At 45.2% G+C, this 17,569-nt stretch overlaps 1 protein-coding gene across 2 annotated transcripts in view; it reads left to right on the forward strand.

Annotated features, from left to right (window-relative positions):
- RPA1 (replication protein A1) overlaps nucleotides 1-17,569 on the forward strand; it is a 44,264-nt gene that overhangs the window by 15,747 nt on the left and 10,948 nt on the right. For both annotated transcript variants that reach the window (XM_074974288.1, XM_074974287.1), the window contains 7 exons: nucleotides 778-867; nucleotides 2,546-2,678; nucleotides 3,350-3,452; nucleotides 4,699-4,767; nucleotides 4,917-5,109; nucleotides 6,203-6,342; nucleotides 8,566-8,714. In XM_074974288.1, the coding sequence (XP_074830389.1) occupies nucleotides 778-867; nucleotides 2,546-2,678; nucleotides 3,350-3,452; nucleotides 4,699-4,767; nucleotides 4,917-5,109; nucleotides 6,203-6,342; nucleotides 8,566-8,714 (877 nt within the window). The remainder of the gene's footprint in view (nucleotides 1-777; nucleotides 868-2,545; nucleotides 2,679-3,349; nucleotides 3,453-4,698; nucleotides 4,768-4,916; nucleotides 5,110-6,202; nucleotides 6,343-8,565; nucleotides 8,715-17,569) is intronic.

Below are 17,569 nucleotides of genomic sequence, written 5' to 3' on the forward strand. Positions count from 1 at the left end.
GAGTAGCTTTCCTATCGAGCGCCCCTGTGGAGCATCCTCTTGGTTCTGGGCTCCTGTCTGAGGCCCATAAGCTGAGGCCCAGGTGTTTCTTAACTAATTAACTTCTGCCCACCTGTTTATCCAATTAACCATCCATAGGTAGATCTGGGTTGGCTCATTCTTTTCAGTAGAGCCTGTCACGGGGAGGCTGGGTGCCTGACTCCACAGAGGACCACCCCCTGTGACAGGCATCCGAAAGGCACTTTTAATTACTTGGGTCCTCATAAAGCAGTTGCTGTGAGAGATCTGGTTGAGATCCATATATGCTGCGGCATTTCTCAGGCATGGTCTACATTTAAAAGTTAGGTCAATATAGCCATGGTGCTCAGGGGTGTGGAAAAAAGTTCACACCCCCTGAACACCATAACTATGGTGACATTAACCTCCAACATGAGGGCAGCTCGGTTGATAGAAGAATGTTTCTGTCGACCTACCTACTGTTGCTTGGGGCTTTGGAGTTTCTGTGGTGATGAGGAAAACCCCTGTCATTGCTGTAGGATGCATCTGCACTACAGCAGCATATCTGTGGCACAATAGCTGTGCTGGTCTAGTGCCCATAACCTCAGGGTGGCTTGCTGTTGTCTTGTAACACATTTGAATGTTAGAGGGTGTTACGTGCTATGGAGCTCTTGTGAAAACAAGGTTCCATCTCAAAAAGGCACCTTTAAGGCAGTTTTAATTACTTTGATCTCCAGTCCATTGCACTATAAGTAGTCTTTTTTCCCCTCTGGTTAACAGGACAGGGGCACCAGCAGCAACGTTCCTCAGCTCCAGCAGCCAGCCCAGGACACAGCAAACCACAGCAGCAGAATGGAAATTCAGCAGTAGGTAAGACAATTCTCATTCAGGGTGGCTAAATATTGGCTTGCAATACTGAATTGAATTATGAGCCTGAATTTGTTTAGGACTGGAAAGTAAACGCAGCTAGAGAATCCTATAACAGCAGAGAATGGAGGCAACTTCAGGGCACCACTTCAAAGTGCTGAGAAAAGAGAGGGCAAGAAGTTGTTCTAAACCAGGAAGTGAAAAGTATACAGCAACAGACAAACCGTAAATGTCTCTTCATTCACTTACTGTCCCTGAGAGAATGCTGTCCTAGAATCTTTGGAATCTGTTTCCATGGCGAAAAGGAACTACTGCCTTTAAAATATTTGAGCCCTTCTGTGAGGGAAGAATGATGAGTTCATCTTAAAACACATGAAAGAAACTTGGTAAAAATTCTTGACCTCGTTTGGGAAGTGGCATATATTGCACATTCTTTCTGACGGATGGCTTTTGGTTGAGGCCTTGTCTACGCTGCCACTTTATAGCGCTACAACTTTCTCGCTCAGGGGTGTGAAAAAACACAGCACCCCCTCCCCCCCCGAGCACTGCAAGTTTCAGCGCAGTAAAGTGGCAGCGTAGACAGTGCACCAGTGCTGGGAGCTATTCCCCTCGTGGGGATACAGCAGTGGGAGAGGTCTCTCCCAGCGCTGGTGCCGTGACTACACAGCCATGTTAAAGCACTGCCGCAGCAGCGCTTTAACATTGCTAGTGAAGATACATTGTGCCCTCTAGACAACTAAACAGATTGAGGTTCCAAACTGATTGAAAGGGTGTGTCCGTGCTAAGCCATTAAAGCAGAATGGTTAGGTGTTATAGGTATGAGATTCAATTGAAACTGCCTCTATAAATAGTAGTTTTTGGTGAGGGCTTTAAATTGGCATATAAATTGTCTGTCTAGCTGCAGATTTATTTTTCAAGCAAAAAGGTTTCAATCCAAGTCTGAGCTGTGAGTAAGATTTGGGACCTGTCTTAGACTTTTTTGGCCAAATTGCACTATTTGAGAAGCATTTTGAAATAGATACGAGAATTTTGAAGCCTGCTTACTGAGACAAAAGTGAAAATGACTCCTACCTTACTTTCTTTACTCCTTACCTTACTTAAACGTATTTGGTTATTCGTTTTACATTTATAGGAGCATAAAAAGGCTTAGTAACTGTGTGTTTGAGTTCTCCAAGGAGCTGCAGGACTGTAGCTAAACTTGCCATATCTTATTGGTGCTGGTTTGTCCTTGCTGATAGCTGATGATTCTAACTGAACACCCTTGGAGACTTGTCCATAGTTGCCATTCTTTGTTCACTTACGGTTTAATAGTCATAAAAGACTGAAGCATTTCTCTTCTGAAACAGTTTGCAGTGACAGACTAGGTACAGTTTGTGACTCAAGAGTAGAAGTGCTTTAAAACAGTGACTAACTTATTTAAAAACATACTGTTCGGTGCCTATGTACCCTGGTGACTGGAGCCTTATAAATGCCTACATGCACTTTCTTCTACTTGCTTATGTGCACCATCTTCCTGTAGCCTAGTGAGGAAACTTCTGTTGCAGATTAATTGAGTGGTGCTTGGCTTGGCACTGCCACTTGAAAGTTATTTACTTTAATCTTTGTCTATACATAGAAAACAAAAGTGCAAGATCATTTTGTCTGAGTTCTATATAACTGAATTTATGCTTGTTTTTTCTAGGTCCCACTACTACTAAGTACCAGGGCCCCTCAAAGCAGTTTGGTAAAGCAGGTGGTACTAGCTTCTTGAGCACCCCTGGTGGATCACAGTCCAAAGTGGTACCAATTGCCAGTCTGAACCCATACCAATCCAAGTGAGTTACTCTACCAGCCAGGTTCAAAGAATACTGCATGCATGAAGGAGTGATGCTCAGAGTAAATTTCTGTTCTCTCAGGAGAAACATCAGTCTTTTACGTCTCCCAAAAATTCTTTAATTTCTCTCGGACACAGTGTCAGTTACCTCAACACAGCTGGTACTAAAGGTATTTTTTCAATTACCCCATGTCCTAGGAACTCTGATAATCTGAGATTAGGCTCTGGATCACCAAGCTCTACGATACAACCGCGGTTGTATCGTAGAGCTTGGCCGTAGACAATGGATCGTGTGGTGTGGTCTGGATGAAAGCTGGAGGCATGTAGGTAAGTATAGCGGTCAGTAGGTTTCCGGCGTAGGGTGGTATTTATGTGACAATCGCTTATTAACACTGTAGTGTCTAGGAAGTGCTTCCAAGAGAATTGTGCTTTATCACGCTATATGCCTTAAAAGTGACTGTTTTCTTAAATGTTGTTGCTTCTCTCTAATTTCTGTTTTAATGGTATAGACAGTATACTGTTTACACAGACAAGTAGAATCACTGAGATACAGTGGAGAATCCTAGGTTCTAAATTAACATCTCAAGAACTGAAAGTCTGTGAAATTTGTAAGACTCCACTCCAGTCTAAAAAAGGACATTGGAGTACTAATTCTTACTGTCTTGTTTCCAGATGGACCATTTGTGCTCGTGTTACCCAGAAAGGCCAGGTTCGCACATGGAGCAACTCCCGTGGTGAAGGAAAGCTGTTCTCTATGGAGCTGGTTGATGAAAGTGTAAGTACTGTGGTGGGATCCAAGATACTACTGTGATGGGAGCCATAGAAGTACCTAGATAGGAGCAGATGAGTTTTTGAGAAACAACATTCTGAGAGAAATGAGAAGGAAGAACAAAGGAAATAGTTGGCAGATTTGTTATAGAGAATGGCATTCTTTGAGGTGTTAATGTACTTGATAGTCCTGCATTCATTCGCTCAGAGTCTTTACAGCTATCTAAAATGAGACCCTAAATACAGTTATTTGCCTCTTTTGTTAACTCAGTCTAACATGTGGTAAGTGGGCAAAAATGGTGGCAGCATCAGAATCTGGTATCTATGCAGACGGACAATGTCTCTGGTTTGTGGCACTCCCCTTTAGATTGGCAGATGAATCCCATTGCTGTTGCTAGGACTTCACATCCATAATACAAGGAATAAGACATGGAATTTAAATGAGCATCTCCAAATAGAAACTCTCATTTTAATTGGGAAATCATAATGTATAAAAAAGTAATAAAGGGAAATTCCATTTCTGGTTTATTTTGATAAGTGAAGTCTGGTCAATCTAAGTCTGCTCTTGAGACTTGTTACACAAATCTCTTGATTAAACTATTTTGTTACACAGCAGCTTATTTGTTTGTACGAGATTATTTTTAGTACCAAATGTGTGGTTCATAATTTGACACATCTTCATCAGCCTTTTATTTCACTTCTGTATGCTGTCAGCATTTTGACTGACAGTTTTTATTTTAATTTTTAATATTTCTATTGCATAAATATCTTAACTAGTGGAATTCTAGCTCTGTCATTTATTGTCATTCAGGGAAGAGCTTGTCACAACACACACTGCTGTACTGATCAGATATGATGTCATCCCCTAATTTGTGAAGCTAAATGCTATATCTAAAATGAGGTATTGCCTAATCTGTAAAATGACACAATTAATGCAAGGTTCGGGCATATCTGTTCAGAGCTACACTTCTTTACTACAATGTGATGGCATACTGTATGCACCACCACATCTCATTCTTTCTGGAGTTTTTTTATATGGGGTTGTTAAAACATGGAGATGAAATCAGATGGTCAAGCAAAGGATTTATCATCCTAGTTATAGCAAAATATGTATGGAAAATTTGTTTCTTCCGTGGCTGAAAGAAGGCTACCCCTACAGAGCATTCCACATCTGTAGAAATGGTGCCACTTTTATTGGAAAGATTTTTGCATGCTGAATTTTAGTTCTAACTGGCTTTTGCATTTTCCTGCAGGGTGAAATCAGAGCTACTGCGTTCAATGATCAAGTGGACAAGTTCTTTCCCCTCATTGAATTGAACAAGGTATAGTATCATTTTTTATTTTATAAACCGATATGAGCTAAAGAGAGGTGTTCATAGAGTGTACAGGGTTGTTTAATGTGAACATGAGCCATCTGCAGCATTTCAGTGCAAGTGTATCCTATGTTTCATCACTTCTCCTTCTCTTGTAGGTGTATTACTTCACCAAAGGCCATCTGAAGACAGCTAACAAGCAGTACACAGCTGTGAAAAATGACTATGAGATCACATTCCATAATGAGACTTCTGTTGTACCCTGTGAGGATGCTCAGCACCTTCCTTCAGTTCAGTTCGAGTTTGTGCCCATCTCTGACTTGGAGAACACATGCAAAGACTCAATTATCGGTGAGTCTGTATTGCAAGATGGGGAGCCATGAGGCTTAAAATTAGTCGTCTTGTACCAAATACTTGAGGAGCAGATGAAGAAACCTATAGTGCTATGTGATTGATATGTTCTCTATTAGACATTGACATTCAGTTACTGCAGTGGTGGATGCCCCTAGAAATGCCTGAGGTAGTTACTTTTGCTTGTTTTGCTGGTAGGAACTTTGGAGATGGATGTCCGAGTTCAAAGCAATGTAGAGATTAGAGGACATGTTGCACGAGTTTCACTTCTAAAGTGTCCAAACATGTTTGGGTTGCCAAATGAAAATGACTTTGGTGTCCTCATCATAGTTCCTAGCAGATGCATAATAGCCACTTTATAATCCCTTGCTCAAGAGAGCCTCATACTGGAATAAAGAACAGGAGTACTTGTGGCACCTTAGAGACTAACAAATGTATTAGAGCATAAGCTTTCGTGGGCTACAGCCCACTTCATCGGATGCATAGAATGCAACATATAGTAAGAAGAGATAGATAGATATACATACAGAGGACATGAAAAAGTGGAGTAAGAGGCTAATTAATTAAGATGAGCTATTAGCAGGAGAAAAAAAACTTTTGTAGTGATAATCAAGATGGTCCATTTAGACCGTTGACAAGAAGGTGTGAGGATACTTAACATGGGGAAATAGATTCAATATATGTAATGACCCTGCCACTCCCAGTCTCTCTTCTACTCTGAAACCTGTGATACTGGAATAGGAAGTGGTGCTGCAAGGTGAGAATGAAGTCCATTTTATAAAGTGGTAGGAGAGAAGATTGCACAAAATCTTAATCTACCTGGTATGGTGAGTCCCTTACTTTCATGAATGCTAAATTCATGAACAAAATAGTATTGCAAAGATGTAATGGATTTTTCTTTCACCAACAGCCTTTCTACTTTAATATACAGGGTTCTCAGGTTTTAGACTTTTAGAATTTTAACAGTGATTTAGAATCTCACAAGATGTAATCTGATGCTACCTATGTGTGAGTTCTTCCCAGGCAGTCTTTGCTCATCTGCTCTAGCCATGACCTTTCAAGTAATTCTAACTGAATTATGCCTACTTTTCAGACATAATTGGAGTCTGTAAGAGCTATGAAGACAGCACTAAAATTACAGTGAAATCTACCAATAGAGAGGTGTCCAAGAGGAATGTGCATTTGATGGATACATCGGGGAAGATGGTGACAGCTACTCTTTGGGGAGATGAGGTGGGTGCCCTGTTGCCTGATCTGAGCTTTCAGATATATTAAAAAGAAGAATGGCTATGGTATGTCACCTGAGGCAGGTAATAGTACTAGGCTAAGGGAGGGGATGCATCTCAGTATTGAGGGTGAAAGATTTAGTTTGGCTTCACTCTGATCTGACATTGTTAGCCTTTCTCCAAAATAACTTTATGCTGTGGCCGATCTGGTGTAGTTTGAGCAACACTGTGCGTCATGGCTGTCAAGAGTCTGGAGATAAACAGGCTTCTGATTCAGGAAGCCAATCTCAGCATTAGCTCCAGGTGAGTTGCTGCTTGATCAAGGAAGAGCTCAATGACCAAAGGTGTCCAGGAGGGTTAAGGTTTATTTGTAGGGCAGGGTCCTTGCAACCCTGACTAAAACCAGTGCTTGTCTAAGGTTGTGAGGAGGAGTCAACCTCAAAAAGCTAGCAGGAATAAAGAGCTCATGAATGTATTTAGTTTTTAACCATTGGGATTTGGGGGACATGAGCTCAATTTTGAGCATTGCCATAAATGTCTGTTGTGGCCTTGAACAAGTCACTTTGTTGTTTTCTAGTGATGTGGTAGGCTCTTGTTGATCTGTGCCCCAGTTTCCTGTCTGTAAAATGGGTATGATTCTGATCCACCTGACAAGGATTCTTTGAGGCTAGATGTTCATAAGTCACACAGCCTCTCTGATTGAAGGTGCCACAGAAGAGCTAAATGTTAACTTCATGCAAATAGCCATTGTGCAGAGCTATAAACATTATGAATTAAAACTGTTTTCTGCCACAGTCTGGAGAGGGTGAGCAAGCTGAGAGGGAGGAGAGGGGCACAATGTGGGTTGTGAATGGCCAGTCTGCTGCTGCAGGGAGAGATCTGTGACCTGTGTGATCGGGCTGGATTTCTTGAATATAAGCACTCATTGTCTTTAATCCTGGTCTTCTACTGCAGTTTGTTTGCACGGCCGAATATTGGGGTTGGCGGGGTGGATTGATTTTTTAAATCATCAGTTTTAATCATGATTTAAATCAGCAAGCAGGAAATCTTGGTTTAAATTACCAATCTTAGTAGTGTTTTGCATTTATACTTTTTAGTTATTGTCATAAAAAAGGGTTGATTCTGATTAGTTGGTAACAATTATAGCATGTTGATTTGTAACTAAATATAGCCTCTACTCTAAATTTTGTGCTGCTTTTTGCTAACCAGGAAGATATACTTTATTGATGCACAATTCTATAGCTTAAATTACATTTATTCAGATTCTTAATTTTTATATTTTTTATTGCTGGTGAACGATGTATTTCTTTACTAGATTAATTTTTTTTTTTACTTGTGCTTTGTGTAAAGCTCTGTGTTGGATGGAAATTCAATTTCAGTTAAAAATTCGCATCATTTTAATTTTTATTAATTAAATAAAAATACTGTATGTGCTGGGTACATAAGGAAAAAAGCTTATCAAAACATGTTTTCTATTTTTAAAATTATTTATTAAACAAAGGAAGAATTATAGAAACATATAAATGTAGAGCTGGAAGGGACCTCAATTTTTATAAGCATATTTTAATTTTGTAAACATACTCTCCACTCCATCAGCTAAGTCATGAAGGAAAATATTCAATAGTACCAGACTCGGGACAGATTTCTGTGGGACCTCAGTAGATACGTCATCCCAGTTTGACAGCAAACCATTGATAACTACTCTTTGAGTGGTGACAGGTTTCAGGGGGGTAGCCCTGTTAGTCTGTATCAGTAAAAACAAATGAGGAGCCCTAGACTTTATTTCCCTAGTTTGTTTATGAAAATGTCATGTAGGACGGTAAAAAACCTGACTAAGATCAAGATCACACCTACTACTTCCTCCTATCCACTAGGCCAGCAATCCTGTCAAAGAAGATAAATAGGTTGATTTGGCATGGTTTGTTCTTGACACACCCGTGTTAGCTCTTGAAATTAGGCTGACTTCATTTTTCTCCAGCTAAATGCGCACACACTAGGGTTTGGGGACTTCCTGCATTCTCTGAGATTGGCCATTGGGGATACAAAAATCCTTTAAACAATGATTAATAGCCAGTTTTCAAAGGCTTAATGACCTAGCTTAGATACTGTACCTCATAGGTACAGTTGGACAATCTGGTCCAGTTTTGGCCTGTTTTTAGTCATGATCTATGAATTATGAACCGAGGTGAGCTGCCACATTGGGCCATTAATGTTTTCTGTGTTTTCACAGGCTGAAAGATTTGATGGTTCTAGACAACCTGTGGTAGCCATCAAAGGAGCCAGAGTCTCTGATTTTGGTGGCCGGAGTCTCTCTGTCTTGGCCTCGAGCACAGTCGTGGTGAACCCAGATAGTCCAGAAGCATTTAAGCTCCGAGGATGGTATGACTGTGTACTTGTGTTGAATAGAGGGGACTGCCTATTGCTTGACTTTAACTTGTTGGGGATTCTGTTCTTGTGTTACCCCTGTAATCCACGTGAGTAGTCTACAGAGCATTAAGGGAAACACAGGATTTGGGTTCTAAATAGAACAGTTTCCATTTCTCTTGGAGGCATTATGGCCTTTGAAAGGTTGGTTTTAAAATTCTTAAACTGACAAACCTGTATTCCCATAGCAAACTATGAAGAAATTGGAGAAGAAGCAATTAGAGTGGAAGTGGTGCATGTTGACCCATATCCTTGGAAGACAGCATGAAATCAGACTTTTAACAACTCTGCTTCTATGGGTTTTACCTGAGAGAATGTTTTTCTTCCACAAGCTTTATCTACTCTGCAGGATCTTGTGTGTTCAGCTAGTGTGGGTGGGAGGAATAGTTTTGATTCTTGAAAGGTTTTGTTGTTGTATTGCAGTCTCCTTTTCCTTTATTAGATGCCTTTTATGGCATAATAACAAAATGACATCAGATCTTTGTCGTCAAAGTAATGTAATTCCAGAGGTTCCCCTAGTGCTGCTAGATTACAAGCCCTGCTAAGAGGAAACTACAAGTGTAGAAAGGATGATCTAGTGAATAAGGCACTGGACAGGGACTGAGGTCCTGAATTCAGTGCTTGGCTCAGTTAGACACTCTGTGTGATCTTTCACAAGTCACTTAATCTACCCTGTGCCTCCATTTCTCACCTGTAAAATGGGGATAGTACTTCCATACCTCACAGGACTGTTGAGAATAAAATCGTTAATGGTTCTGAGGTTCAGATACTGCTGCAGTTTTCATTAAATGCTGTTTTTTACGAAGTGCTGTCAGCATGCTCAGTCTGTACCAGATACAGAAATAGCCCCTCCTTCAAGGAGGTTATGCTGTAGTAAACAGCAAGCATCAAACACATTGGGAAGTGTGGAACAGCGCTCTATCTTAAGATACATGTTTTGTTTGTTTTAATGTAAGTGTAGGCTCATGTTTGTGGGCTCTGTACAATAAGTGAGGTTTGAGGAGGAATTTTAAAGGGTTGGGAGTCTGGTGGAGAGCACACCATGGGAAAAAAAGTGTGAAAATGAATATGACGGAAGGTGAGAGGAGAGGATAAGAAGTAAGAAATGAGATCAAAGATACAGGGAAGAGCAGACCTGTGCGGTCTGAAAGGTGAGGATGAGAAGCTTAACACCCCCCTTCCCCCCCAATCCCCTGCCTTTTGGAATCAAGTTAAAAAGAAAACACTCCAAACTGTAACATGATGGAATTGCTACGTTTAAATAAACATAACTAATGTTGAGCAACATGGTGGGGAATAGTGTATTTGGTACTATACTTCAGGCTGCTTAAAAATAACTTGGAGCAAGTTAGCCCATGACATGATCTAGTAGATCTTCCTGATAGTTGGGTTCTTTCTCATGCTTCACCAGCATTAATATTTCATTGGTGGTTGCCTATGGACAGTAAATTAGAGCTCTCAAAATTAGTTTTTACACTAACATAACCATGTATTGTGATGGTTTAGTGTGATGTCTGCGTTGTACTCTACTGAAAGTCATAAGACCTTACAGTGCAGAGAAGAGTGCATGGCCTCCCAGACGAACAGGAAACCCTTTCCTCCCTAAGAAAAGCTAAACAAACACTGCATTAAAGTAACAATGCACAGCAGTTCCTCAGGGGTGGGAGAAAGAAACACCAGTAAGTACTTCAGCTTTTGAGTTTCCTGGCTCTGGAATATCAGAATCCTAAATAGTATCATTCTCTTTTTTGGGAGTTCTAGATTTTTGTTAGTTCAAGATCATGATGTCCTTCTCTCCATCAGAGAATGGGTTTAGTCTATCAGTGCCACTTGTCACCTAGCTGCGGTTGCTGGACCATGAAGTGATGAGCTTTCACCAGCCTGCTCTCGGCCTCTTCTGACCTTGAGGGGAGGGACAGATAGGGTCATAACTCAACCTCTGATTCTCCCACTTGGCACCATCTGTCTGCTTTTAGGCTTACTTTAATATCTGTGGGAAGCTTGGAGAAGATGTGCCTTTGGAAGGGAATTGGAGTAAGGGCTTGGGAGCCTTTTAAATTGATACCAGTTACTTTGGAAAACTATGTACAGGGTGCTTTTGCTTTTTTATGCAATGCACTTGGGTTCCATTTCAGTGACTCCCAGGCTTTCTAGACTCCTCTTCCCAAGACTTCTCAGTTCTTCTCTGACGCCTCCCTCAACCCCATTCAAAGTGTACATAGGTTGAGGCAAGGCTTCCTCATTATTTCAGTTCAGTTTTCAGTGTGCAACTAAGTTAGCCATGCACATGTTGGGTACTGCAGCCGCCTTAGCTGCATACTTCATAAGCTCAGCAAGATAATTGTATGCAAAGTGCAGTTATTCAAGTGCTTGCTCATGTCAATTTCTTCTAGGTGTGTGCTCGCTCACGTGCGTGGTTGTTGGAGATTTTTGCCTTAGCGGTATCTGTAGGGTCGCCAGTGGCACCCCCTTGAGTGCCGCGCTCATGCACCAGTATATCAGGCGCTGCCAACCCTACCCCCTTTCAGTTCCTTCTTACTGCCCGTGGTGATTGGTCGGTGCACCTTTCCTTGCATTGCAAGTACTAGCGGTTTTCATCTAGTGTCTTGGAGCCTTAAGGCCTTGTAAATAGGTTTTTTTATAGCACTTAGTGTTAAGTAGTTAAGTGTAGTTAGCAGTTAGGGTCCCAGCAGGGACTTTGCCACAAGCGGTGCATGCCCCAGTCTCCCGGATTTGAGCCCTGCCTGGTCTGCAACAGGCCTGTGTCTGTAAGTGACCCCCATAGCAGCTGCCTCAAGTGCAATGGGGAGTGACACGTTAGAGACAAGTGCCAAATTTGTAAGAACTTCCAGGCCTGCACGCAAAAGGAGCAGGATATTTGGCTATGGGCTCTCCCCATGGAGTCCGCCCTACCTCCGAGCAGCCCCAGCAAGACTCGCCAAGTACCTCTGCCTTGGTGCGCAGTGCTCCCACGGCACTGTTCCCTGTCACTGGTGCCCAAAAAGAAGACTAAAGAGCATAGCTCCCCAGCACCAAGCAAAAAGGGCCATGGGCCATTGGAGCAAAGGACCCGCTTCAGGCTGCCTGGCCACTCCAGAGCTGTGTACTTGCACTGCCCCCCCAGCCAGGGCTCTTAGTCCCGTGAAAGGTCCACCACCGACTCCCAGGAGCAGCATGGGACCAAAAACCCTGGCAGCACTGACTCCTTCACAGGCACCCCTTGTGCCGAGAGCACACAGGCCTCTGCCCATGCCGCCACTGCAGCATGTGCCCCACGAACTGGCAAAGGCTCCCCACGAGGGCAAGCCAGCCGCTAAGACCCCTTGGGGCAGTGGAGTGCCACCAGTCCCCTGAGACGAAGCAGTGCTCTCTACCTCTGCACTGCAGGTCGCCGGAGTCGCAGCCCGGATGCTCTGGGGCTCATCCTTGGTCACCGGCACCACGTTCATGGTCGCCACTGTGTCAATGCGGATCGCCTAGAGCAAGACGCCAGTCTCTGTACTACCAACGCTGCTCGCCCTCCCACAGATCATCCTCTAGGCACAGGTTCCAGTCGCCTGCATAGTGGGAGCGCTTCCCATCACGTCTCCAGGCTCTCCAGCGCTGATCACCTCGCCTTGGGCACCAGTCCCCGACGGCAACGGCCAGGAAGCAGACCCAGTGTCAACAGCTCCACCGTGGTCACTGGAAAGGGATTCTCTTGCATGGAAGCCCAGTTCAGCCCCTTGCTTAGTCTGCACTAGCGCAAACGGGCACCCGAGGCTACGTCGACATTTCCAACTTAGCAGCGTGGCCAATCATAGAATCATAGAATCATAGAATATCAGGGTTGGAAGGGACCCCAGAAGGTCATCTAGTCCAACCCCCTGCTCGAAGCAGGACCAATTCCCAGTTAAATCATCCCAGCCAGGGCTTTGTCAAGCCTGACCTTAAAAACCTCTAAGGAAGGAGATTCTACCACCTCCCTAGGTAACGCATTCCAGTGTTTCACCACCCTCTTAGTGAAAAAGTTTTTCCTAATATCCAATCTAAACCTCCCCCATTGCAACTTGAGACCATTACTCCTCGTTCTGTCATCTGCTACCATTGAGAACAGTCTAGAGCCATCCTCTTTGGAACCCCCTTTCAGGTAGTTGAAAGCAGCTATCAAATCCCCCCTCATTCTTCTCTTCTGCAGACTAAACAATCCCAGCTCCTTCAGCCTCTCCTCATAAGTCATGTGCTCTAGACCCCTAATCATTTTTGTTGCCCTTCGCTGGACTCTCTCCAATTTATCCACATCCTTCTTGTAGTGTGGGGCCCAAAACTGGACACAGTACTCCAGATGAGGCCTCACCAGTGTCGAATAGAGGGGAACGATCACATCCCTCGATCTGCTGGCTATGCCCCTACTTATACATCCCAAAATGCCATTGGCCTTCTTGGCAACAAGGGCACACTGTTGACTCATATCCAGCTTCTCGTCCACTGTCACCCCTAGGTCCTTTTCCGCAGAACTGCTGCCTAGCCATTCGGTCCCTAGTCTGTAGCGGTGCATTGGATTCTTCCATCCTAAGTGCAGGACCCTGCACTTATCCTTATTGAAGCTCATCAGATTTCTTTTGGCCCAATCCTCCAATTTGTCTAGGTCCTTCTGTATCCTATCCCTCCCCTCCAGCGTATCTACCACTCCTCCCAGTTTAGTATCATCTGCAAATTTGCTGAGAGTGCAATCCACACCATCCTCCAGATCATTTATGAAGATATTGAACAAAACCGGCCCCAGGACCGACCCCTGGGGCACTCCACTTGACACCGGCTGCCAACTAGACATGGAGCCATTTATCACTACCCGTTGAGCCCGACAATCTAGCCAGCTTTCTAGCCAGCTTTCTACCCACCTTATAGTGCATTCATCCAGCCCATACTTCTTTAACTTGCTGACAAGAATACTGTGGGAGACAGTGTCAAAAGCTTTGCTAAAGTCAAGAAACAATACATCCACTGCTTTCCCTTCATCCACAGAACCAGTAATCTCATCATAAAAGGCGATTAGATTAGTCAGGCATGACCTTCCCTTGGTGAATCCATGCTGACTGTTCCTGATCACTTTCCTCTCATGTAAGTGCTTCAGGATTGATTCTTTGAGGACCTGCTCCATGATTTTTCCAGGGACTGAGGTGAGGCTGACCAATGGCTGGTGCAGTGGCCTTATTGGGGCTCATGGGTAATGCTGGTTGTGGCGATGCCCCCTTCTCATCACTGATCGGCCGCTGCCTCAGAGCAGCAGCTGGCGGCACCGGGCTTGGTGCACAGGGCACTCCCAGTGGTCAAAACAGAGGAAATGGCGCCCACCCCAATCCTCCCTCCCCTGTGGGGGAAGATGCTCCGGAACCTCCCCTGGTGGTGCAATCATCATCCTGGTCCCCAGATGAGGCGGTTGCAGGTCCCTCAAGGGCAAGGCTGCTGGACAATTTCAAGGGAAATCAGGCTCTGCTGCGTTGGGTGGCCGAGAACTTGGGCCTGGAGGTGGAGGAAATAGCTGAGCAGATGGACACCTTGTTCAGCGTTCTGTCAGCTCCACCCCAACCCATGTCGCGCTACTGGTGCACGATGGTGTCCTTAAGAGTGCCAGTGGTCTCTGGCAAACTCATTCCTCCTACCTCAAAGAGGGCCAAAAAGTAGTACTTTGTCCCGGCGAAGGGGGTTGAGTACCTCTATACCCACCCTCTCCCCAGCTCGCTTGTGGTCTCTGTGGCCAACAAAAGAGACAAGGAGGGGCATACCAGTTCGACCCTCAACAATAAAGAGGCTAAACGGTTTAGGAGAAAATTTATTCGACGGACAGTTTGCAGTTCCGGGTGGCAAACGATCAGGCCCCCTTGGGCTGTTACAACTTTAAGTTATGGGACTCCCTCCGTAAGTTCGAGTCCTTTCCACAAGGTTTGACCCAAGAATTTGGCACTCTGGTGGAGGAGGACACTGCGGCCACCAGGTGCTCCCTCCAGAGGCTGTGGGACGTGGCAGACTCATCAGCCAAGGTGGTCGCGTCAGCGCAGCTCCTGGCTTCAGACTGTAGGTCTCTCCCAGGAAATGCAGACCTCCATCCAAGACCTCCCATTTGATGGGAACAGTCTCTTTTCAGACCAGACTGATGCAAAGTTACGTGGGCTGAAGGACACCAGGACCACCCTTTGCTCGCTGGGAATACATACGCCACAGCCTGTGAGGAAGCAGTTCCAGCCGTCCCTGGCTCATCAAGGGCGGGTCCCGGAACCAAGTATAGAGAAGCCTTGCATGCCACCTGCCATGACCTGGGCCTGTTGATGATAAATGAGAGAAAATCCACCTTTCACCTTAAGGCCAGTCCAACACAAAGTTCATATGAGCGGTTCTCAACTCCATGCAAGCCAGAGCCTTCCTTCCGGAGGAGCGTTTTCAGACCGTCGGACCTGATTTCCCATGTGAGGAGCTGCCCGCTCACCATGGCTCATACTTGCCTGCGGTTGTTAGGCACAGGCACCTATGTGGCCCATGTGGTCAGTCGTGTCCAGCTCCACCTCCGGCCTCTGCAAGCATGGCTGGCGTTGGTCTACACCCACAAAAGACATGATCTTGACCTGGTGGTCAGGGTGCTGGATCACATCCTGTCGTCCCTGAATTGGTGGTTGGATGCCAGGTCAGTGTTGCAGGGTGTCCCCTTTGTGACCCCTCCCCGCGCTGACCCTGGTCTCTGATACTTCAGACCTGGGCTGGGGAGCCCAGCTGGGCGAGCTGAGCACCCAGGGCAGATGGTTGTGGGATGATCTGGCCCTTTACATCAATGTCAGGGAGCTCAGAGTGGTTCCCCTGGCCTGCCAGGCCGCCTTGCCCCACCTGAGGGGCAAAGTGGTGAAGGTCCTGATGGACAATACTGCCGCGATGTATTACATCAACAGATAGGGCAGAGCCAGGTCATCAGCCCTCTGTCAAGAAGCTCTCAACCTTTGGCACGTCTGTGTGCGGCATGCCTCTCATCTGGTAGCCATACACCTGCCCGGCACCAAAAATATGCTAGCGGATCTCCTCAGCAGGACCTCTCGTCTTGCTAGGTGGATTTGTTTGCGTCCTGCCGGAACAGGAAATGCCACATGTTCTGTTTGCTCCAGGGAATGGACAGGGGTGTGCTGTCAGATGCTTTCCTAATTCTGTGGTCAGGGGCCCTGATGTATGCCTTCCTGCCAGTGCCATTGATCCAGAGTCCTTCTGAAAATCAAGCAGGACAGGGCGAGGGTTATCCTGATAGCCCCCGAGTGGCCTCACCAGTACTGGTTCAGCATGCTGCTAGACCTTTCGGTAGCCGAGCTGCTGTGACTCCCTCTCTGGCCAGACCTGCTGTCTCAGAATCACAGCCGTCTCCTGCACACGAACCTGGAGGTGCTGCACTTGACAACATGGCTGCTGCATGGTTATACGCAGATGAGCAGGAATGCTTGACCCGAGTGCAAGCGGTCTTGCTGGGTAGCAGAAAGCCCTCCACCAGTGTGACCTATCGGGCAAAGTGGGAAAGGTTTACATGCTGGGCCTCAGATCGGCATGTCTGAGTCCAGCAGGCCTCCCTGCAGGTGATCCTGGACTATCTCCCACACCTCAAGCTCTAAGGCTTGTCCTGTTGTCAGGGTCCACCTGGCTGCTATTTCAGCTTTCCATCCTCCTTTCCAAGGAAGGTTGATCTTCGCTCACGGCATGACGGCTTAACTCCTGGAAGGTCTAGAGAGTCTTTATCCGCACATCCGGGATCTGGTCCCTTATATGCCATCATGAGCCAGCAATGCCCCTCTGCCATGTACATTGGCCAGACCAGACAGTCTCTACACAAAAGAATAAATGGAGACAAATCTGACATCAGGAATTATAACATTCAAAAACCAGTAGGAGAACACTTCATTCTCCCTGGTCACGCAATAACAGACCTAAAAGAGGCAATTCTTCAACAAAAAAAACTTCAAAAACAGACTCCAACGTAATTTGCAAACTGTACACCATCAAATTAGGCCTGAATAAAGACTGGGAGTGGTTGGGTCATTACAAAACCTAATTTCCCCTATACTAATTTCCCCCTACTGTTACTCACACCTTCTTGTCAACTGTTTGAAATGGGCCACTCTCATTACCACTACAAAAGTGATTTTTCCTCCCTTGGTGTGTCCTACTGTTAATTGAATTGTCTCGTTAGACTGACCTCTCATTTGGTAAGGCAACTTCCATCTTTTCATGTGCTGTGTATTTATACCTGCTAATGTATTTTCCACTCCACACATCTGATGAAGTGGGTTCTAGCTTATGCCCAAATAAATTTGTTAGCCTCTAAGGTACCACAAGGACTCCTAGTTGTTTTTTCTCTGGGATTTGAATCTCATGTTGTCGAGGCTCATGGGCCCTCTATTTGAATCTCTGGCTTCCTGCTCTCTTCTCCTGTCTCCTGGAAGAAGGAGTTCCTGAGGGCTATTACGTCCGCCCACAGAATGTCTGAGCTCAGGGCACTTGCGTCAGAACAACCCTATATGGTGTTCTACAAGGATGAGGTTCAGCTGCAGCTGCACCCGGTGTTCCTGCCCAAGGTAGTCTCCCAGTTTCATACCAGCCAGGACATTTTCTAACTGCTCTTCTTTTCGAAGCCCCATAATTCCAAAGAGGAGCGCAGGTTACAGGCCTGGAGATCTGGCGGGTGCTGGCCTTCTATATCGACAGGACACAGCCTTTCCGTAAATCAACGCAACTGTTCATTGCTGTGGCAGACAGGATGAAAGGTCACCCAGTGTCTGCTCAGAGGATTTCGTCCTGGATCACAG

Source organism: Natator depressus, chromosome 17 (genome assembly GCF_965152275.1).
Source record: "Natator depressus isolate rNatDep1 chromosome 17, rNatDep2.hap1, whole genome shotgun sequence".
In the NCBI taxonomy this organism is placed as follows: domain Eukaryota; kingdom Metazoa; phylum Chordata; order Testudines; family Cheloniidae; genus Natator; species Natator depressus.